This window comes from Musa acuminata, chromosome BXJ2-9 (genome assembly GCF_036884655.1).
Source record: "Musa acuminata AAA Group cultivar baxijiao chromosome BXJ2-9, Cavendish_Baxijiao_AAA, whole genome shotgun sequence".
NCBI classification, from domain to species: Eukaryota; Viridiplantae; Streptophyta; class Magnoliopsida; order Zingiberales; family Musaceae; genus Musa; species Musa acuminata.
In genome coordinates this window covers 45,524,999-45,548,401 of record NC_088346.1, presented here as the reverse complement: position 1 = coordinate 45,548,401, position 23,403 = coordinate 45,524,999, and the positions used below count along the sequence as shown (strand labels likewise).

The window sequence follows — 23,403 nt, the reverse complement described above, 5'->3', positions numbered from 1 at the left end:
TGCATATGTTTTTAGCTATGGACTAATTCCTTTTACATATGAAACTATAGCTATTCCAAGTATTAGTCATTTGATTAATTACTAGTTTATAAGAAATTACCTTGTAATAATCTCATATCATGAAACATGCAACATCAAAAGCAAGTTTAATGTTCCTCTCTCTCTTAATGCTGTTTGATATTTGCAATGTTCTATAAGATTAGGTTAATTAAAAGTGAAAGTACAAAAGATAATTTTATGTCCTTAATTTTATGTGAAAACTTCCTTGATGGACACAAATGATGGGCACAAACCAAAATAGAGCCTCATGTAATTGTGTCAGCATGATTGAAGAACTCATGAAATAGAGTTCGAAAACCCACGTTTACTTTTACTTCCAAATCTTCTGGTAGGATCTTGAAGCAGCATACATGTAACTTTTACTAGAAGAGCCAAACCAAGCTGGGGAAGCCAACTGATGATAGAATCATGATGAACAAGTACCCTGTCACACAATAGCCAAATATATATAGGTCACAGTTTTGCTCCTACATCAATTCCATTTCTTTGGTGGTTGGGACTTGGATCATAAACTAATGCAATCATAGAAAACCTGTGGTGGAATATGAATTGATTGCTCAGTATATTTCTTTTTCCTTGGCTTCATTTAGGCACACCATGTGCCCAGCTCCATGATATATAACTAGGAACATCAAGATGATCATCAAAGCTTTAGTGTCGATGGAAACTCATAAGAACAATTCCACTTTGAAAGTGAATGCAATGGAACTGTCCCATTCGGGTTATTACCTATGTTCAGAAACATGTACAACATAATTCAAATTAAAAGAACTGACGATGCAAAGGAAAGTAGTTCTTACATAAACACAAACTACATTTCTTCCACAATCCACCATCGAGTGCTTTGATTAACCAAATATTTACTTATTTCATCTAAACTCCAAGAAGCATCCCTCTGGATCAAGAGGCTTGTTCGGTTTATCATGCTAAATAAGTACATTAAACGACAACAGCAGAGCATGTAGACCAAAGGATAGCGGTAGAAAAATGCTGATTTTTTTTTTTAGAAGCAGAAGAAGAATCATTCCAGATTTCAGTATTTGAAAAGCTTGTCTCTAGTATTCTTTCTTGCCAAAGTTCTTGCACCAAAGCTGTGAAGGAATTGGGCGAACAGGGTAATGAGGCCGTTGCTGCAAGATAAAAACAAGATTCAATGACATTATTCTTCTGTCTGTATTAACCAAATTGTGTACCACATCAGACAAACCAAAATCCCAAAGTTAAGGAGAATTACAGTGTTTGAAGAAAAAAAAAATAGTATGATTTCCTATTTTAAATATTTTGATGGAAGAAATTGTCCCGATATAAGTTTCTTGTCAAATTTTCAACCTTAAAACAACTGAAAAACCATGCTATAGTATCTTCATACGATTGATCTAAATTGCTTGAAGAAATTTTCAAGCATGAAGTAGATGAAAATAAATCTTGTCTTGGTATTCTTGTTGCCATATAATGTAGTGAAAAAAGATTGCAAGTGTTCAAAAAAATACCAAACCAGCAAAAACCTGACCTAGACTTGGCTCATTGGGTTGCTAGTTGGTCTGTTGGTTCAAACGGGTGGACCACATATTTAATAAAATATTAATATAAAACATCAGAAATACAGTAATCTGTGTTTCAACTTTAAGCTTCAAATTTGATTTATTCTATAAAAAAACTCCTAATTAATTTCTTTTCACGTTGCAGAGATATCAAAACATATGTTCAAAAGATTTACTATATAATAAAATTGGTATATCTCAAGTGATTTTACTAGATGGCAAGAAAACGAGCACAAACTTGAACAAAGAAAAATCTATAGTTGGCATCAAGGATTTTCATCAAATCTTATCCAATAACATGTAATACAAATACCATAAAATAATATACTACAGTAGTCTCTCTCCCAACCTCAATTTGTTTTTGGGTTCTGAGAGGGTACATGGAGAACAAATCAAGTCATATTGTAAGATCAAACACCAGACAAAATTCATCAACCAAACAAGCTTACAGATAAAACCAATTTCATCAAAGACACTAACCCAAATTTACAGGAGCACAATAGATAAATCGTATGGATTAATAAAGATTGTCAATTAGAGTTAAGAATTTGGAACTGGTGGGACTTCAGCATGAGACCTGCGGGACCTTGATGGTGGTGGAAGAAGTGTTAGAACTAGAGTCTTTGAACTAGTCATGGAATACTTAGTTAGTAGATGTTAGATCTATGTGAATTCCAAGCAAAGCTAATAGAAGTTTATGTTTAATTTTTTTTCTAGTATGACCTTCCAATTCAAGCTCAAGATTCTAAAACAGCATTTGAGGAAGAACTATCTCAAGAGAGGAAAAGTGGTCGAACTTAAGGACACAATCTGGAGTAAGATCTTAGTAAAAATATTATCATGTTTCTCTTTTGCTATCTTAGCTAAAGGGGAGAGAGGTGAGAAACCACTAAGCAAGACAGATAAAAGACAAAGTGATAGAGTGAGATTAGCAACAATTCACTTAATTCACAATGCAACTAGTATACGAGACATAAGTCTCCAACAACCACATCAAGATAACAATAATAGACATAAACGGAGACAGCGACACTTGCATGTATCTGATTGACCTGAATCTCACCAGGTTGAAAATATGCATCAAATCAAAGTCAGTATATCAATATATCAACACCCAAGTCTTGACGTAAATGAATATTATATTAAAATCCATAATTTTTAATTTTGGCATTAGTTTAGATGTTAGAATTCTACATTGGATTGTTCTCTGTGTGACCTTTGAATTGATGCCCCAGACTCTCTCTTTCTCTTAAGCGTTACTTCAGAAGAATATATTCGGCATATCATCTAGTTTATGTATTAAGTTCAATCTCACCTGGATGCCAATTTGTGACATGAACCATCTCCAGATAGTCCGATTATTCTCATTCTCAGGTGTGGCTCAGCCGACCTAAAATGTAACAGACCACATCTCCTAACAACTTCTAACCCAAGAAAAGGATATCCCCATGTTCAAAGCCGTGTACATAAGTCACAGCTATTTCTTGGAATGTCATCTTCTAAGCAAAGGTATCAAGATATAAAGATTAAGTTTTCCTTACATATCTAAATATAGATCTAGATATCTTGCTCACTAACAAAATGTGATCTTTTAAAGCACAACTTCATCAGCAATTGAGTATAACAATTGGAAAAGAGAAGAATAGTAATTACTAATAGTTTCGGGATCAGAACGACATCAGTCGATCAATGAATGGACAAACGAATGAGAGGAAGAAGGCGGAGGACGCGAGGCAAGAGACATGGGGAGGGAACAGGAAGAGAATACCGACCTCGAGCTCCGCGGACTTCATGGCGATGGGGATGCAGACGAGGAAGGCGCCGAACATGGCGATGGCGGTGTTGCGTTTCCAGTGCTTGGGCCGGCAATAGGGCCCCCCCGTCATGCTCCACACCTTGTTCCTAAAATCCTCCACCCCGCCATGGTGCACCCCGTGCCCTCCGCCGCCGTTTCCTCCCATGGTGATGAGTCGCTGTTGAGACAGCCTTTCCTCTCCTTTCTCCGCCCTAATCTTTTCCGCTCTATTATAGTTTGGGCCATTGGGCTGGGGGCAGTGGGTTTAGTCACGGCACGTGATGATCACGTGATGTAGTAAGTAGTATTTCTATTTGGGGTATATATATATATATATATATATATATATAATGTATTACGAACTAACTGTTAGTCAAAACTCTTATTTAAATTAATATCCTTATGACCAATATATCAAAGTTATACGGTGACATATTTATCTCCACCTTAACTTATACGATAAGATCATACTATCAATGAGCTAACTCCATATAATTGACATGTAGGTTTTCACGTGGGCATCAACTTCGCATGATTAACACATCATTTCCATGGTGAGACATATCAACTCCGTGTGGTTAACATGAGAAAGCCACATGATTGATCACTCATCACCTTCTTGACATCTTATAAGTTTTTTCGGTAAAACTAGTTTGTTATGCTAAATGAATGTCACATAAAGAGGAGTTATGTAATCCGGAGTTTAGTGTAGTTTGATGATAGTTACGATTGAACTCCACACCCTTATTATTGAACGAATTGTGCAATAGTGAATGTAATAATCTCAAATACCCACTATAAAAGGTGGTGCACAAATATGTCTAGATATACTAAACATTTTAAGTCTATTTGTCACCTGAGAGTACCTCTAATGTAGTTCTAAATGGCTTAGATGCTACTTAAGTAGTTCAACTTGAGATCGGCTCATAAAAGGAATTCGATTGGATCCAAATTAGCTTCCAGCTCAATAATCAAAACATATCATAATAGATTAGTGTTAGAAAAAGAGCCAATAAGGATGTTTGAAGGAAACTTCACTACCCCATCTCAACCAAATCCCAAGAACCCAAATCTAAATAGGTCAAGTTCGACGATGATGAATGCCTCTCGACCGAATCGCCCAATAATAATGATTCCAATCCAAGGGCAGGTGGAGGTTCAATTGGTCTGAACCCCTCAATCCAAATTCCCAAAACTAAACTCTTCGGATGACTCTTCAAGGACTCAGTTTTCTTTTGACCACCTCTACGTCAACAACCTACACAATTAGTCATTGAAACAATTATTGTTCCTATTGAAACCTTGCACACTCTAGTCTAACAACTATAGTTTTAATCAAAATAGTTCAAATAATATATTTTTTAGCTCACCCAGCAAGCATAAGTTTTCTAATCACTCCACTATTCTCAACTCTTGTTCCACCGTTAACGTTCCAAGCCTAGTTGTTGAGTCTTGAGTTTTCTAATCAGATATTATCAAAAGTATATTCTCTAATATTGATCTAAAATTTGTTTCTCACATTAGAAATAGAAATTCCTAATGAGTCAATATTAAAGATATGATTGGGTACTTTTGTCAACTATATATTTGTTCAAAAACGATACGGGCATTATATTACAAATCCTCTAGCTCTTCTCTAGTGAAGAGAAGAAACTATCGCAAGCTCTTCTCTAGTGAAAGTCCCCAAGACAGACTCTCTTCTCGTGACGATGCTTCACTCAGTAGTAAGTCAGCAGTAGTAGTGAGCCATCACGACAGCAAGTAGCCACAATAAAAGCAAGGAAGGGGGGGCAGCCCTCTTACTCTCCTTTCACATAAGGGAAGTTCCTCTCACACCATGGGAGGTTACCGGGGAGATATGGAAAAAAAGAGATGAAAGGTTGGCTTCTCTAAAGGGTCCAACCTATGACTCTTAGAGAACCACTCTCATTTATAAAGAGTCCCTTTATGTGACCCTTCACATTCCTCTTAATGGATCCCTATATAAAGGCTTAATGGGTATTGGATCCTTATTCAATAATCACTCTAAATTCTATGCTCAATTGGGTCTCACCCAATAAATCCATTAAAAGGCTAAAGGAGGCTTATTAGATCTCGTATCAATCCTTTATTCGTCGCGTCGTCCACCTTATGTGTGTGACCCTCTAGGCGTAATACCGAGCTAGCCGTGAGTTGCATCTATCAAAACTCTTTTTAACTCAGAACTCCTTCTGACCTAGTGAATTATTATCATAATAATACTTCACTCAACTCATCGACTATGGATATACTAGGACACTATGCCATAGTCTATAGACGGTATAGAGGAATATAATCTATTGGACCTATTTGTCCTCAATTACCATGTATTTATAGTCCCTCATTTATCTAATATCTTAGTGATCGTATATTGGGCATGATGCTATCAAACCCATACGGAATCTATCAGAGTCTCTCTTATCAAATTCTCTTGGAGAACTTATTTTCTCTCAATCTGATTGACCCTCACTAGAAATTTGCTTTAGTGAGAACAAACGGGATATTTCTCTCGTGATATTGAGAGTGAATAATCCTTTATTACTTTATTGATACATAATTGATTTATAATATTGGTTGTCATTCCCAATTACCAATAATACTAGATCTAGAACTTTCAAACTTATAAATCTAATATTAAAGAATTGAGTATTCAAACAAGACATCTTTGGTGTCCCAAATCCAAGAACTAGATACATAACTAGGACTACGGAATCACTATCTAACAATGATGTATCATTAACCATCTAGCATTCCGTAAGTAGATTATTCAGGGAACTCATTCTCTAATGAGCACTTGCACTATATCCTTAATGTGCATATACAAACAGCTATGAGACTAATTACCTCCATCATATGAACATGTATATAATACATTAGTCTGTTCGGTTATATCGATGTTCTTTTCGAGTAACATATAACCAAGAATATTTAGGATTTGTGTTTAAAGAGAATTGGTCTCATTATCATGATCTCATCATGATACAATTCTCATTGCACAAATTCAAGGACATCATAATATATATTCATCATACAATATAGAGTGAGCAAATACTATTATTATTATTAACTAAAAAAGATTGTATAAAACTATAAGTATCATCACTCATATGATTAGCTTGTAGGATACCAATAACTAGCGATCTTTAAATTGTCTATGATGCCGTTGCATATGAACATAAAGATATGGTTTGTTACTTTTGTAAATCCAATCTTTAAAACTATATGCTACTTCTACTTAGTTTAAATGGTCCATGCTACTGTTACACAATAAGATATAAATATATACTTTTGGAGCTAATTACATATTATTTTATGTAATTAGTTATTCTTAGCATCTTAAACGTCATATTTTTAAAAGTTATATTATAATCTCTATACTTACGAAAGTAAAATATTTAATCTTGTTTCTCCTTACGTCGTCAACTTTGCTGACGAAAATACCGTATGTACTATGTGGTAAACCAAAGTGATGCAAAATTAATACATGGTTAGTGATAAACTCTATGATATTTTCATTAATAGAGTCGACGACGTAAAAAGAAATAGAGTTAAATATTTTACTTTCATAAGAGATCATGATATAACTTTTAAAAATATAAGGATCAAAATATTAAAGATAATTAATTATATAAAATAATATATAATTAACATATTCTTTCGTCAATGAGAAAAAAAGAGCTGTATATATTAGTCGGATAATGGAGTGTTGAGATGAGGATAAAAGTCCTAGTCATGAGTTAATATTGTTGTAGCAATGTCGCCAAAGAAGCAGCCATATCTCTCTCTCTCTCTCTCTCTCTCTTGTGCTGATGATGATGATTGGGGTTTAGGGGCCATAGAGAAGTCCTAGTCATGGGTTAATATTGTTGTAGCAATGTCGCCAAAGAAGCAGCCATATCTCTCTCTCTCTCTCTCTCTCTCTCTCTCTCTCTCTTGTGCTGATGATGATGATTGGGGTTTAGGGGCCATAGAGATATGGAAAGATTTACAGGCTAGGGTGGATCAATTACTTAAAGGCTATATTTAAAGATAGGATCCTTAGCAACAGATGAAAGAATTGCAATAAATGTTGAGGATCTTAATCTCTTTTGCAGAACTTGAATGTATTTTATGATCACAAATGATAGATTTATTTGTATTGTTTAGGAGACCAAGGTTATCTCATTAGACTATACAGTCGTATTTAATTAGATAAGATATATTATAGTTTTAATCAGATTTTGATTAGGATTATCAATAAATAAAAAGGAAGTCTAATTATGAATTATTTATTGAAGATTATCTTAATAAGAGGGACTACTTATAAATAGATAGGACCTCCTAGAGACTAGATACAGAACAAGATTACAAATATACTTTTATCTCCTCTTTATATCTATTCATAACTTATAGTGATCTTATAAAGAATACGAAGAGATGACGAGTACTATTGTGACGGAGGTAACAGAAGGTTGTCAGCCTTGGACAATGGCAAAGGCATGCAATGTCTATTGCATTGGGCAACGATTGCATATATTAGGATGACGTTGTGATCATCGACTCTATTTAAAACAATGGCTTGTTGATAGCGGTGGCACAGTACGGTGCAATGGCTCTGTTTAAGGTAGAAATCGTTGATGTGTTGCAGAAGAAGTGTCCTGATGGTGGGTCCTCGAGTGTGGTGTTAGCTGTGTTACAAGCAACGACAACAAGAGCGATGGGGATCATAATGGTGGACACTATAACGAAAGGGGATTCTTTATTATTTTTTTTGCTGTATGTAATTATGGCAGTAGGAGATGAGAGCCGTCGAAGTCACGCACTATGAAAATGATAGGCGTCCTAGTTGGGTTGCAGCTATGGTTCTTGGGCACTAGCCTTGACCAGTGGTGACAAGGGCCATGAAGGTAGCCGTGGCAATGTTGGGAAAATGACAATCAACACTTGGATGCTGCCCATGGTGAAGAGCATGTTGCACTACGATGGTCAATTGATGGTAATGGTGTCTGGTAACCCAAGCGAAGTCGTCATGGAAGGTAGTCCACGATGTAGGAGTCTTGTGGTCGGTTGGGCATTGCAATATGTGGTACAATCAGGTGGTGGCATCGATGGGCAATGGTAAGGCCTCAAAACTAACAAGGTCAATGACTATAGAGAGGAATTGTGGTTTACGATAGAGCACAAGTGAGGTGGTGGATCGTAATCTTATAGAAGGTATTGATCATAACGAGATATTTTTTAATTTTTAAATAAACTCGTTAAGAATTATTATAATATTAATAGCTTATTATGATCTTAAGTTAATTTAAAAATAAGTTTTTTGAATGAGGATTTAGGCAAAAAAAATTATGTGGAATAATATAAAGGATTTACAAAGAAGGAAAAAGAAAGTTTAGCTTATAAATTTAAAAAAAATCTATTTATGACTTTAAACAAAGTTTCCTGATATATAAAATTCTATGATCCCACTATTTCTTTCAAGTTTTTTAAAAATATATTGGTGTGGTCAGACCCAATTACAAAGTTACTGAAAATATCTTGTGATATATCATAGTAATTTTCTTTCCTAAGAATGATAAATACTCTAATAATTTTATATATTATGATATAAAATAATTGATGGTTAGAGAAAGAGTTTAAAAATAACTAATGTTGATTGAAAACCTAAGTTTCACTATATTAATTGTCGATCCATTTACTAAGGCCTTATCGTTTAAGGTATCTAAAGAATATATTCTTATGATTAGGCTCATGAGCAACCCATAAAAGATATAGTAATATATATTTGATTAGACAACATAATTGATATTTTTACTTATGTAATTAAAGTTATTTATTTTTATTATCATATATATATATATATATATATATATATATATATATATATATATATATATATATATATATATATATATATATATATATATATATATATATATATATATATATATATATATATAATGGTTGAATATGATAATAAGATTATTTTGACAAAACAAATTACAAGGGTTCTTATGAACTGCATTAAGAGTAGTATTGTGATACATAAAAAGGAATATGACATTGATAACATATAACCACTATGATTAGTATTAGTAGTCAAACTTAATATAGTATTATTATATTTATTAAATTTATTCACTTATTTTATAAAATTTATGGTCATGTGTAAAGTACTTTTCAAAATTTGTAAAATTTAATTATAAAAAATATTTTTAAATATATTTTTTATTTATTATAATTTAAAATTATTTTAATCTTACTAAATAATAGGTCAAGTAAGAAAATATTAGATTATATATCTTTGTTTAATTGGATAATATATATTACAATTTTGATTAGATTTTGATTAGGGTTATCGATCAATTAAAAAGAAAATCTAATTATGATAGAATTCTTTATTGGGGATGACTTTGATAAAATGGATTCTCCTAATTGTTTATTTTAGACTCTCTGCTGCTCTGACCTATAAATAGATAAAATCTCATAAGGGTAGATATAGAAGAAAGATTATAGATCTATTATCATCTTTCGTTAATCTCTGTTCCGTCGTTTATAGTAATCTTACGAAAGATAAGAAGAGAGCAAAAGATCAGTTTAGTTCCTTGCATATCAGTATTGCTGTTTCTTTTGGATCGAAAGACGATGTGTTTACATATTAGAAGAAAGATATTCTGAATTAAATAAAAAATTATTATTATTTAATTTTAAATTATAGCATTAGATATATTTGGCATAATGGTACAATTATATTTTTTATACTTATAATTAATACTAGAGCCTATTTTGACATCAAATATCCAAGATCATAAAAGCAGATCTGTTTTGTATTATATCTATCATAAAATCAAATAATAATAATTTTTTAAAAGAAATTTAAGAGGTTGCTTCCCTGCAAGCTAATTGACTAGAGTTTGAGTTATCACTAACATCCCCATTGGCACGCCAGGAACCAATGTACCCACGCCAGGGTCTTTTACAACGTTTGTAGAAATCGCCACTGGCATCCGAACACAACTATCGACATTTACCTTCTCTATAAACTTGTCTACCTCTCCGTAGAGCTGAGTTGGGTGCATGAATGCTGATCTAACAACATAATGTGTTGGTTATTTGATAATCTCTAGGTGTGATTGTATCATATTTTCAAGTCAAAAGTGTCTTTTTGCTGATTCTTTGATAGTTGCATGCAACGGTATTCCATTTCTAATCTATTAATGTAGTTATGCTTTGCTATTTATTTACTTTATTTTCTGTCTATTTGGCGTTGCAATCCAAGTGGTTTTACTGATTCTTTGTATTGTGGATCATGACTTCAGGTTTCTGCGATACGTACGACCCTGAGGATTATTCTCTGTAGTTCTGTGACTATAAACACAATGACGAGAACATCGTATCATTTGTGACCCTGAACAAGTCTATTCAGCATGGAAGATCACCATGATTCGATTTATACAAAATAAACCAACACAACCATTCAAGCCAGTGTTTCTTGCAAAAGAAAATCTATCACTGAAGTGCATTCAGAAAGGAGTTGGTCCTCAGAAGGACCGTACCAAAGCGAGAACTTGAACCAACATTTTAACTACTACTTTTCTTTGCTGGTCTCCTTGTTGCTTTCTTCACTGTTCTCCTTTGGCACCGGTTGAATCCGAACATAGGGCTTCCTAGTCAGGGTTTCCCCTCGCAGAGCAGCTACGTATCGGTCATTTGTGTCCTCCTTGCGTTGCAGCTCGCCCAGAAACTCGGCCAGCCTCTCTCGGTTGACTTGCCCCATCATCTACGTGAAATTAAAGGCATGCAAAAATTAGAGGAAAAAGTAGTAAAAACCAGTCGATAACCCAGAATGATAAAGCAGAACAACCTCTAAAACAACCACGCTAGCACGGCAATCACATTTGAAACATAAATTGTACTATAATAGTAGTTCATAATTCTATCAATTTGATTATAGTTAGCTAAGAACCACCCCAACAAAGTGAATAACGGACTCAGCCATCTAAAATATTCTATTGCAACCATCATATAAAGGCACCAAACTTTTATACTGGATTGATGCAAAGGTATCATAACTTTAATCCACATTATTTTGGTTCCAGGAACTTCAATTATTGTACATCACATCCTGTGGAGTGAATCTTCAACATGTTATTCCAATGTTTAATTTTGATCCAAAAGGTTCAACACTTTGATTCTGATGGGATAAAATCTCCACTCAATTTAACCTTGATTGATAACACAAAAATACAACTGAATAGTAAATTAAATTTGCCTGTTGTTAGTTTTATTCAATTTTATATACACATCAGGAAATCACAGAATAAATGAAATAGTAGATTGCTACGTCAGTAAACTCCAATTAAAGGGGGAAAGAATGGTGGCATGCATGCTGCCGATGGTGTGTATACCCCTCTGTATGGCGTTGAGTTGCATGTGAACATATAGACTGGAGGACTTTTGATGCAGTTGCAAATGCAGTCTGCAGCTTGATGTAGGCGACCAAATGCATGCAACTGACGAAGAGCTTTCAGATATAATCATGACATTTGCAAATGCTAGAAACCAAAGAGTCCATGTACTAACACAGTTCTTAATTTGTACCTAGATCATTCAACCAGCACAATGCAAATATGGAGAACATAACAAGAAATTGGAAATGTTATCCATGACACACAAATGACAGAATTTTTAACTTTAATAGAACTGCTAGAAGACGAAACAAGTTCATCAGCTTAAAAAACTACGTGAACATGCATAACAAAGAGTACTTAGGATCATTTTAAAGGACATCTTGTATTGTATAGAATTGTGCTAAAAACAAAAATCCTTCGAACCAAGAGTCACATGGAATAGCCAGAGATGAGCATGCTACTGGTGCCCAGTGTATAGGTTTCAGTGTGGTTATACAATTTAAAATGATTTTAAATCAGGTTTTTCTACTTCTTCACAGAGATACTTATATCATCAAATTGTTGGTTGCCCTAGAGGATTTTAACAAGGTGTATCATGGCAGTCATTTGTTATTTAATTGAACCTATGAGACAAAAAAGAGGATCAATTAAGTATTTACAGATTAGGAAGTAATTCCAAAATCCTATATTTTACAAATTCTTGAGAACAAATATTAAGTTACAATTAAATTGGCAACACAAGCAAACTGCCCATGCACTTGTTACCATATCAGATAGCAAATAGTCATTTTGATTAGTTTGCAATGCATTTTAGCATCACAGAACAAAATGTTAATATCTAAACAGACATAACATTAATATCTAAACAGTCATATCTGTATCACGATAAATATCGCAACTGACATCTGATAAGAAAATTCTCTCCTGAATTTAAATGTAAAAAAGAACATATTTGAAGTATCATGCAGAATATATCAGCCAGTCAAAGACTTCTAAGCATTCAAAGAAATTATAAGATCATCAACATATTAAGCTCCAGAAAAAGTGCCAGCCAAAACCTAATTGGTTAAGATTCTCTGAATATGAACCATCTAGATTGAACAACAGAAACCAGCAAATTCAGAGGTAGCGAACCTTCATATTCCTAACCTGTACATACTTTACTGTTCACCTGGCATGTCCAATCCAATATCACTGGATATTTTCATCCATAGGCTTGGAAGACCATGTACACTAGTGAGAACTCAATAATGATATCACAAGAATTTGGCAGACTAGGGTACTTGTAGACATTCATTTTCATGCTTGCCTGAATGGTACTGGAGGAAGCACTGCCCAATTGAGGCCTATTCTTTATTATTAAGGTGTCATATAAAGCAATTTCATATGATTCCCATGCTTATATCATTAGAATTACAACTTTTATGGTAAACTAGGCACACCTCAGTCTTCACAATTAACAAAATTGAATAGAAAGAAAAAAGGGTACTATTTTATTTTTGCAAGGAATCCTATATGAACTATAGTTAAATATGTTATTGCATTTTGAGGACTAAGTTAACTAGAGTCAAAAAACAGAGTATTAGGAGGGTAGTAAAGAAGAAAAATAGGTTAAGAGTTACAAAAAGAAAACGTAAATAATAACTATAACACCCGAATTAGTCCTACATCGAAGGTGAACAAGATTAAGATTGACTTGTGTAAGGGTCTGATGAGACTACTATCAATTTCAACTTAAATATTTTTGCTAATGGTTTGGATCAAATGAAATCGATAGACTAGTTAACCTATTATGCTCGGGTTGTGACATTTGGTATTAGAATCGACTTAGTATTTGAGTATAGTAAAGAGGCTTAAGTAGGAAAGGACTATCCATGGATGAAGTTAGATGACTCGTTATGACGTTGGGTCACCATCAGGCTACGCCTCACATGCACCATACTATGATTTGATATGATCTATGTTGGGCCTTGACGAGAACGTCAAGATCTTGAGTGGGTGAGATTGTAACACTCTGATTGGTCACACATCCAAAGTGGACAGTATTAAGATTGACTTATAAGGGTCTGATGAGTGTACTACTAGAAACTTCAGCCTAAGCATCTTGGCCAATAGTTTGGGTCTAACAAAGTTGATAGGTTAGTTAGCCTATTAGGCTCGGATCGTGAAAATAATAGATAACTAAAATAGGACATATCTGACTTCAAAAGATGAGTCATTTGATTGAAAAAAATATCGGTAATACATTATGATCTTTAAATACCAGTAACATATTCTATATATATCATAATTGAAATGAATTCATCTTTCACTTAAACTAAACCCCTATCTCACATAAGTAGGAAACTGAAACCTATGGCTAGTAGGATCAAACTCGTGTTGATATTGTCCAATATAAAACTTCCTATAGCAAGAAATCACTGTGGCAATTATTTTCTCCTCTCTATTCAGCTACATATCAATTCTATTGAGATATCACAGTCTAGTATTTGGTATTTACTTTTAATTTTTTTTAGATTTGAAAAAGATATTCAAGAACACTGAAAACTACAGAAAACATGTTTGTTAGTTGAAAATCAAAATATGTTATTTTAGATTTTAAATTTTGTGTAGACCTTGGAGCAAGGTTTAAAATCACGATCCAGGTCGATACCAGTCAGTGGCCAAACCAATACAGTACCAATACTTGGCAATGAGCTGGCACCACCAAGCCTAGAGAGAGAAGGAGAGAAGAGGGGAGGGGTTCGAGCCAGGGGAGAAGGCAGAGGACAAGGAGGTGGGTGGAGGAGGAGAAGAAGGTGGAGGTGAAGAAAGAGAAGGAGAAGAGGAGGAAGATGAGGAGGAGGTGGTGGTGGTGGCAAGGCCAAGGTGTACCAAAAGAGATAAAGGCGGCGACCACATGAGAATGTGGTAGTAGCAGCGATGCGAGCAGGGCAACACCAAGGTGGCAGTGACGCAGGTGGAAACTATAGCAGAGGTATAGAAATATGAGGAGGAGAGAGGCTATTGATTTCCAGCAGTTGTTGATAGCTATTATCAACAGAACACTGCAATTGAAAGCTCTCAGCAAATGTTTACAGATAGCCACTATTAAAAAACATAAAAAGTGTACAAAAAACAATATGTACATTTGCATTGGTATATTTCAATCGGTACACAAGGTACATGGAGGGCACTGCCAAGTACACCATGTTCGAAATCGTACAGAGCAATTTTCCTGGTCCATGTCCCAATCCCCGATTGGACCGGTAAATACCGAGACATACATGATGGTATGCCTGGTGTTTACAACCTTAGCTTGGAGAACTACAAAATATAATTTACCAAATATCCCAAGGATACTCTTTACTAGTTTTTTTATTATCACTGGCATTGTTGCTAACATCACTTTTGGACCACTATCACAACCATCTACCATCAATGTTATGGCCAACACTGCCATGTGACTACAAAACTATCACCACCATTATCAGAGCCACCATAACATGAATCAATGGACGAAAAAAAGAGAGACGAATTTTTTGTTTGAATAAGTAAATATATCTTTACATTTCTCTGTGGAAAAATAAATTGAAAAAAAAGAGATGAATAATGGGACGAAAACTAATGAACTAATTTCTGAACGTAAACATGACCCAGAAATCCTCACTTCTGTTTCCCCCTGCCGTCCCACATTGTACTTGGGAATTTAGTCCCTTCAGGAGTCGGGTCTCTCTTAATGGAGAAAGAGATAACTGCATGAAGAAGAATATCACAAGAAGGAAGCTCGTTCTACTTTTAAGAATCTTTCATGAACTAATCCCAAACCCTTACAAGATGAGACCAACCTAGACTCAAAATGGCTCCTTTCTACTAGGTTTTGTTTTCATTGCCATTAATCCACAGGGAGGTGAAGACATCATGGAAAAACAGTAGCGCTGTAACATCCGAAGCACTAAAGCTTTTCTCATTCCTAATCATACAACACGTTCCCAACGATCGACCAATTTTTTCTCGAACCCTAAAACCTGGAGCAGGCATGACAAAGCAACAAAGAAGGAGAAAATAAAGCAACGATTAACAAAACTTACGGTCGATTCGGGGCGGGCGGTCTGGCGAAGGTGGGCCTCGAGCTGCTCGTTGCGAGAGCTGGTGAGCTGCATGACGCAGTAGCCGATGACGCCGGGGACGATCCCGCACACCGTGGCGAAGGTGAAGAAGAAGGGCTTCGAGTCACGGGTCCTCTGCACCAGCCACCGCCATGTCGCGCTCTTCTCCCAAAAAACGGACATCCTCCTCCCCCTCCGCCGTCCTAAGCCACACCGTAACCGCTGCCCTCCGTTTGCCAAAGGAGGAGCGATTCAACTCAATTACATCAGGTTTCTCCTTTTACGTATAAACCCTTATCCTTTGCCTTATTTACATTTCGCTTCTTCTTCACAAACTTACGCTGTCAAAATTTCATATATATGCCTCGAAGATTAGTAAATTTTATATTGGTATCTGTACATTTGAATTCAACATTATATATGCAAAGCTATTTACATTACGATCCTTTGAGCTATTTACTATTTAATACCAACATCTTGTTCTAATCATTTATGAGCCCCCATCCGCCCTAAAGCGACGGGTTGAAGTTGATCCGGTCGTTTCGCATCCGAAGGCGCGACGAGACACTGGAATCGAGCACGGAAGAGTCGAGCGAAACGCCGGCCACAGCGACGACGGTGGGAGCGCTGCTCGGGCTGCGCACCCAGTTGTACTCCAACGCCCTCCGCAAACTCTCCCTACATGCGCCGTACGCAATTGGCCTCCCTCCCTCCCTCCCTCCTCGATTCGTAGTCTTCTGCTTTGGTCTCCTGTTTTTGAGTCTCTGATTGTGAAACCGATCGGTACTTCTTCTTGCAGATCCGTGGGAGCACGTGGTGCGTTGGGGCTGGGGCGGTCTTCTTCTTGACAAAGCCAAGGTCGCCAATGAGCGCAGATACTTCGGTCCATATTCTGCCCCCTCGTTCTTTTCTTCTCCACTGCCTCTATTTCTTGCTTCGTTCCCGATTTTGGCTACCACGAAAGAATCTCGAGACCTTATATACAGTAGAATTGGATGTAGGAGAATGGGGACGCTGTAGTGCTCTTACCCTTATTGCTGAGGGCTCCTGAGAAGAGACAGCTCGTGGAAGATGGGACTAAGGATGACGACCATCTGGTATGATTGATGATATTGATGGAAGCAATTGGAAGATTGCAGATGGTAACATAGCATGTGATGGAAGATAATAGGCTCTGTCCTGTAGTTGAGAGTCAAAAGGATTAGAAGTATGTTTCGCAACTGGGCTATATACATATTTACCATGATGGAATTTGAAAATCTAATTTACATGTCACCAGAGTGCTCTTGCACTCTTGATATAGGACCAAGTGTAAGATAATGGGGCTTTGCTCATTTTGTGAACCCTCATTCAGAGAGTTCTGATTAAAGAGAGTATGTCAAGGATGGACCAGGAATTGTTGATAATTTTAAGTGAGTTGGTATCATTGGCAGCCATTAGAAGATTAAAAACTGTATTATGCCATTCAATCGGGGATCATCATTTTCAATTGTCAAGAGTCAGTAGATATTGCACACATGGGTAGTTGGCAAAAAGAATGATACCTATTAATAAAAGGATAAACAATTTTGCAGTATGAAGAGGAACACCGAAATAACTTATGGATTTTAATTGTTCACTTATCAAAGTGGTTATCTAGAGATTAAAAAGGACTTCTATCATCATGCACATTGCTCACAATATCACTTGTCTTTTGCTGAGAACAAGAAATGATTCAGTTTGGCAGGAATGCCCTGTGCTGTGGATCGCTGGCAAGCTACAAGCCATTGTTATAGTTGGCTTGCTGCCATGCTGTCAAAATTGTTTTGGCTGGGAAAAAATAAAGTAGTAAAAGAGTATGGGAGAAAGAGGAAAAGGAATTCCCATCAATGACACATGTTATGGGTCTTCTTTGCTATACTTGATGACAGCCAAGTTATCCCTTTGGGCCAGAGATGTGAGCTTTGGAAGTTAACTGGTGTTTGATAGAGCAAAATGTTTGCTAATACAAGAAGGGGAAAAAGAAAAACTAGAGGAGGATCACAACTCTAGTTTTTAGAGGCAAATGCTGACATAGGTCCATTTTCAAGTCCCTGATTATGCTACTGTTCTGTGCTGGTCATATGTTGAATAATTACCAAGCCATATCAGCAAATGACATAATGAGCCATAGTAATTATGGGATGCAGGAACATATATTTTTCTTGCAGGTGTAAGAAATAGCATATACATGCACAGCCACTCATATCTATTGATTGTGAAGAACGAAAGGTTGTGTTAGACTTTAAAATCCTAAGGAAAGAAGGATGACGAATAGGGTTCTTTGTGTGTTCAAAATTCAGTATACTAAATAACTGACCGACCCCCAAACCCATACATACAGCACATATGCATATGTTGTTAGCAAGCTGCAGTAGAACTGGTTCTTATGTGATAATCAACTTGAAAGACAAGTCATACATTAGCAATTATCTAATGCAACAGAAAAGAAAATCTTAGCTTGAACTACACCATATGTGAAATATTTGTATATAATTCATCAAATGCAGAACCAACATAAACATAATTGCATAGTATAATTTACATACTTTTTTCTCAATAATGCATCAATGTCCATGGCATAACTGGCTGATAATTTGTTGTGACTAGAAAACGTTTACTACCTATGAACCTCTTATTGCAAATTCCACATTTCTAGGAAGATTTAATTAGTTGGCTACCTCCTTGATAAATAAAGAATAGATGAATCAAATAATGAGTACTAACAGCCTCCACATAGCATCCATTAGTTATCTGGACAATGATAAGGAATTTAAAGTCTAACATGCATGTACCGGATAATTAATTGGTAATTGAAATAAGCAGATATCAGATATCCAAGATCATCCCCATTCACTTGTGTGCATGACCGACACAATATGAAATCCAAATGTTTTCATCTTCAGATGGAAAAAACTTTCCTTATGGACAGAAGGAATTATTTTATGGTGCATTCCAAGCCACCTCATGGAAGTTCTCCTATTTGCCTCATGAAAAACATGCCCCTTTCGACTTGGTGAAGAATCTTTTTGGCTTTGTTTTCATCAGCAAGTGCAACCTTTAGTTAAAAATGACAAATATAAAATCCGGTAACTGTTGTGACATGATGGTCACTGGTATATTTGTCCAACAAACATCAACAGCTTCTCATGCACAGAACGTGTCAGGGTCTACTAATGTCTATGCAATAAACTAAACCTAACATGTTTCCACATAATAAGTTGCAAGATGTTGGATAAATACTTCAACTTACGGAAAACACAAGCTACCACACGCAAGATTTACTTAATCAGATGAGTTGATCAAAACCAGCTCAAAAATTGGAGTTTGATGATGGAAGGATCATGAATATTGGACATCAAATGTAAGTAGGAAACCTAACAATTTTGGCTTCATGACTGGTTTGGGAAGGTTGAGTGAACTCCGAAAAGAACCATGACCTAAAATAATTCATTGTAAACATTGAAGTTTGGAATACATTGTAAACATAGTTACAACTCTTCGATACATAGTAATACAATACATTGTAAACATTGAAGTTTGGAATTTCTGAAAACTCGGGGATCGCCGTCGGTTGTCCTAAAATAATTCAATATTTGGTGGATATGGTTGGTATCCTGAATCAATTATAGGCATCTATAACGTCGACTACCTTTCCCCTTGTTATGTCTAGCTGAAAAACACCACGACTGCTTACGTTTGCTTCGCTATCCTTTCCCTCAAACATTTGAATGGATAAAGCTGTGACAAGCAGGTGGAAATAAGTCAGTTAAGATGATGTTGTCAGTTTTACCATATTTACTTGAGCATTACCTTTGTGTTGAGATACTGAATGTAAGGAAGAGGAGTTTCCTATTTCAGCTAAATGAACTTTTTCTAAAAAATGATTCGCATTGTAACCCAATTTTTATACAAAAGTAAACCATTTTTAGTATCATATATAGTAAGTATATATGTGCCTTTGTATTGACTTTTGTGTGAAGTTGTTCACTTATTTGGGTTATCATTGATATATCAGATACGACTGAATTTCCGGTTATTTGGTATCAGAAAAACATAATATAAAATGTTATTATCTCTTCCTAAACTTTTGATGGATATTCATACAGGAGGTTTCCACGTTGTGGCAGGGAAAGCTTTAATGTTTGTGACAGAAATTTGAATGGATCGGCATTTATGCGAAGTATGATTTTGTTGGGACGATGGCACAAATATCAGGTTTAGAGCAGTATGCCAATGTAACTCTTTTGGTGGTTATACATTACAAAAACCTTGTGATTTTCCAAGGACCAGTTGTTTATTATTGATTCTCTAGCAGAAACTATTATATGATAATATTCATTTTATATGTTCGCCTTGACCATTTCTGTGTATTATTCAAAGAGAGGCATGTTTTTTAGATATAACTGCATACCAAGCAGAGTTCAATAATCATGATACTATCTAGATCAAGCATAATTCTTCAGATGAATTTGATTGGCTGGCTTCTGTAAATAAGAAGTGGGTGATTGATACAATTGAGTACTTCTGTATACCATCACTAGTTGCAGATTGACCTTTATGTTGAATCTCGGATTTTGATGATGAAGTCAATTGTCATTTGTTATCTAATCTATGTGTTGAGATAAGTGTGCAGGATTAACTACGATGAGAGTAAGACAAGCAGCAGGAGTTGCGCCGGAGTCAAGATCATGATCACGTTGGGAGTTCGAGAGTTCGACGGAAGTTCGGACGGTCGTCGGAGGTTCAGAGAGAACAGATCCGAGAAGTCCAGAAGCTTGCCAAGCGAAGCTCGTCGGAACTCGCCAAGTGGATCGTCGCAAAGTCCAGGAGTATGCCGGATGTCCGCAGAAGGATCACCGAGGGTTATCGGTTGATCGACGGAAGCTGGCCGGAAACTCGCCGGAAGAAGCGATTGACGCATCGGAGCAAAGCTGCAGAAGTTGTCTTAGAGATAATCGTAGTTAGCACGATGATTAAGCATGAAAATGGGAGGTGATCCCATTAGCTTAATCTTGGGGCAATTGGGCCCCTGAAAAGATTCAAAGTGGGTCGAATGGAGTGAACCATTCGGACCCTGATTGCACCAGGAGGTGCAACCGCCCCAGCCAGGAGGTGCAACCGCCTGGGCTGTGGGGTTGAGAGGTGCAACCGCCCCAGCCAGGAGGTGCAACCGCCAGGGTTGCAAGGCTGGGAGGTGCAACCGCTCCAGCCAAGAGGTTGCACCGCCAGAGCTCAAGTTCCGAGCTCTGCCAGGCGATGCAACCACAGAGCTCAGTCTTCGAGCTCTGGCAGAGTGGTGCATCAGCCTGAGCTCAGTCTCGAGCTTTGCCAGGTGATGCATTCACCAAGCTCAGTCTTCGAGCTCTGGCAGAATGGTGCATCAGCTTGAGCTCAGTTTGGAGCTCTGCCAAGTGATGCAACCACCGAGCTCAGATTTCGAGCTCTGCCAGGTGATGCAACCACCAAGCTCAGTCTTCGAGCTCTGCCAGGTGATGCAACCATCGAGCTCAGTCTTCGAGCTCTGGCAGAGAAGAAGCAATCGGCAGAGCTCAGTCTTCGAGCTCTGCCAGGCGGTGCCACCTCTCCAGTCGAGAGGTGCAACCGCCTGATCCCAGAATTCTGGGATTTGATCGATTTGATCGTTTTGAGCTCGAATTTTGAATTGGGTTGGGGCCTATAAATACCCCACCCATTCAGCACTGAAAAGACACAGACCCATACCGAAATTGTGATCTTTTCTGTGATTCTAAAGAGCTCAAAAGTGTTGTAAAGCCCTTAAGTCTCCTCCTTCTGTTCTTCAAGTTTCCAATTGTAAAGTGAGGAGAGAAAGGTCTGTAAAGGTTGTCTCCTAAGCCTGTCAAAAGGAGAGAAACTGTAAGAGGGAAGTTTGGCCTTCGCCCATTGAAGGAAGGCAGCTAGTTGACGTCGGCAACCTCATCGGTGGAGGAAGCCAAAAGTGGAGTAGGTCAAGGCTGACCGAACCACTCTAAATCTCTGGTTTGCGTTTAATTTCGAGCACTTTATCATTACTGCAAACCTCCCTCATCACTACTGCTCTCTGCGCTTTCACGAACAAGTTCTAAGTGCTGTTCTTCCAAATCTGCATTCAGACGTAAACTCGTATTTTCATACATTACAGTTTACGTTTACGTTTGATTCTGCAGAACTGTTTTCCGTGCTTTTACGAACGAGCTTCTTTGCAGTTTACGCTTACATTTTAATCCTATTAATAACTGCAATCTGTCCTCTACGATTTTACGAACGAGTTTCAACATTTAGACGTAAAACTGCATTCAGACGTAAATCGGCTTTCTTCGCTCAATCATCAGATTTCAGTTCACGTTTACGTCTTGATTTCAACTGCATACTGCCTTCTGCGAATATACAAACGAGTTTTAAAGTTTAGACGTAAATCTGCGTCTAGACGTAAAACTGCGTTTAGACGTAAATCTGCGTTTAGACGTAAAACTGCGTTTAGACGTAAATCTGCGTTTAGACGTAAAACTGCGTTTAAACGTAAAACTGCGTTTAGACGTAAAACTGCGTTTAGACGTAAATCTGCGTTTAGACGTAAAACTGCATTTAGACGTAAATCTGAATTTAGACGCAAAACTGCGCTTAGTCGCAAAACTGCGCTTAGACGCAAAACTGCGCTTAAACGCAATCTGCGCTTAGACGCAAACTGCACTTAGATACAAACTGAGAATTTGCTTTTGCATCATAATAGTTTTTGAACGAACGCAGCTTTTGGTTTTTAAATTATTATAAGATTTCCGCTGCACTAATTCACCCCCCCCCTCTTAGTGCTCTTGATCCTAACACTTTAAGCATGCTACTTGCCTTAACGGATGAAGGGAAATAAATATAATATTCCACTTCACTAAATTCATAGATCTAATAGATGAAACAATGTTGTGTTGCTTGTTGTTAATGATAATTGATAAAGCTGAATATGTATTAATCATTCTGACAGTTGCTTTATAGATTGGATTTCGTTTTTGCTGATTTTGGCATTTACTCATTTGACTTCCTTGTTTGGGTTGCAGATGATGATGAAGACCAGTGATCTGATTGTTGTATTGTATGCAGTGTTTCATCTGCAACTTGGGGGTTATAATGTCTTCAATTCCATGATATGTCTCATTCTCAACCATGTTTGAATTTACTCCACAGTCTTGAAGGGTGCTGTTTGTATCAAGGTTCAGTTTTGCAGAAGGCATTGTGAGGTAATCCAATAGATAACCAAGTTGGAAGTTTAATATTTCTCATATCAAGTTTCACTAGTTGTCAGCAGTGTGAGAAACTCATATCAAGTTTCTCATATCTGATCACACGTTTTTCTTACCATCTTCAATCACTTCTTGTGTAGTGGGGAGACTATTTCTTCCAACAAGTGTCTCTGTTCTCTTTACTTATATGGACACAAAAGCCTATATTTTAACTTCATCTATCTGTAGCAGTGGTTGTGTAGGGTTGTGAAATGAGTTGAA

At 36.6% G+C, this 23,403-nt stretch overlaps 2 protein-coding genes and 1 long non-coding RNA gene across 3 annotated transcripts; 1 reads left to right on the top strand and 2 right to left on the bottom strand.

Moving 5' to 3' along the window:
• Positions 1–754: 754 nt before the first annotated feature.
• On the bottom strand, positions 755–3,608 carry LOC135623621 (uncharacterized). The gene is made up of 2 exons (XM_065126782.1): positions 3,374–3,608; positions 755–1,190 (listed from the first exon to the last, which is right to left on the bottom strand). The coding sequence occupies exons 1-2, from the start codon at positions 3,560–3,562 to the stop codon at positions 1,116–1,118; spliced, it is 264 nt and encodes an 87-aa protein (XP_064982854.1). The 5' UTR covers positions 3,563–3,608; the 3' UTR covers positions 755–1,115.
• Positions 3,609–10,814: 7,206 nt separating this feature from the next.
• On the bottom strand, positions 10,815–16,139 carry LOC103998907 (uncharacterized). Its single transcript, XM_009420515.3, has 2 exons — positions 15,875–16,139; positions 10,815–11,173 (listed from the first exon to the last, which is right to left on the bottom strand). The coding sequence occupies exons 1-2, from the start codon at positions 16,073–16,075 to the stop codon at positions 10,982–10,984; spliced, it is 393 nt and encodes a 130-aa protein (XP_009418790.2). The 5' UTR covers positions 16,076–16,139; the 3' UTR covers positions 10,815–10,981.
• Positions 16,140–16,398: 259 nt separating this feature from the next.
• Positions 16,399–20,258, top strand: LOC103999010 (uncharacterized). The gene is made up of 3 exons (XR_010491447.1): positions 16,399–16,581; positions 16,692–16,775; positions 20,020–20,258. It is a non-coding gene; the product is annotated as an uncharacterized LOC103999010 (long non-coding RNA).
• The last annotated feature ends 3,145 nt before the right edge of the window (positions 20,259–23,403 follow it).

What these genes read in the sequence shown, in the direction of transcription:
- LOC135623621 (XM_065126782.1), bottom strand. Translation starts at nt 3,562, where the DNA reads ATGGGAGGAAACGGCGGCGGAGGGCACGGGGTGCACCATGGCGGGGTG. An exon ending in TGAAGTCCGCGGAGCTCGAG is followed by an intron (nt 1,191 to 3,373) that starts GTCGGTATTCTC and finishes TTTATCTTGCAG; the next exon opens with CAACGGCCTCATTACCCTGT.
- LOC103998907 (XM_009420515.3), bottom strand. Translation starts at nt 16,075, where the DNA reads ATGTCCGTTTTTTGGGAGAAGAGCGCGACATGGCGGTGGCTGGTGCAG. An exon ending in CCGCCCGCCCCGAATCGACC is followed by an intron (nt 11,174 to 15,874) that starts GTAAGTTTTGTT and finishes AATTTCACGTAG; the next exon opens with ATGATGGGGCAAGTCAACCG.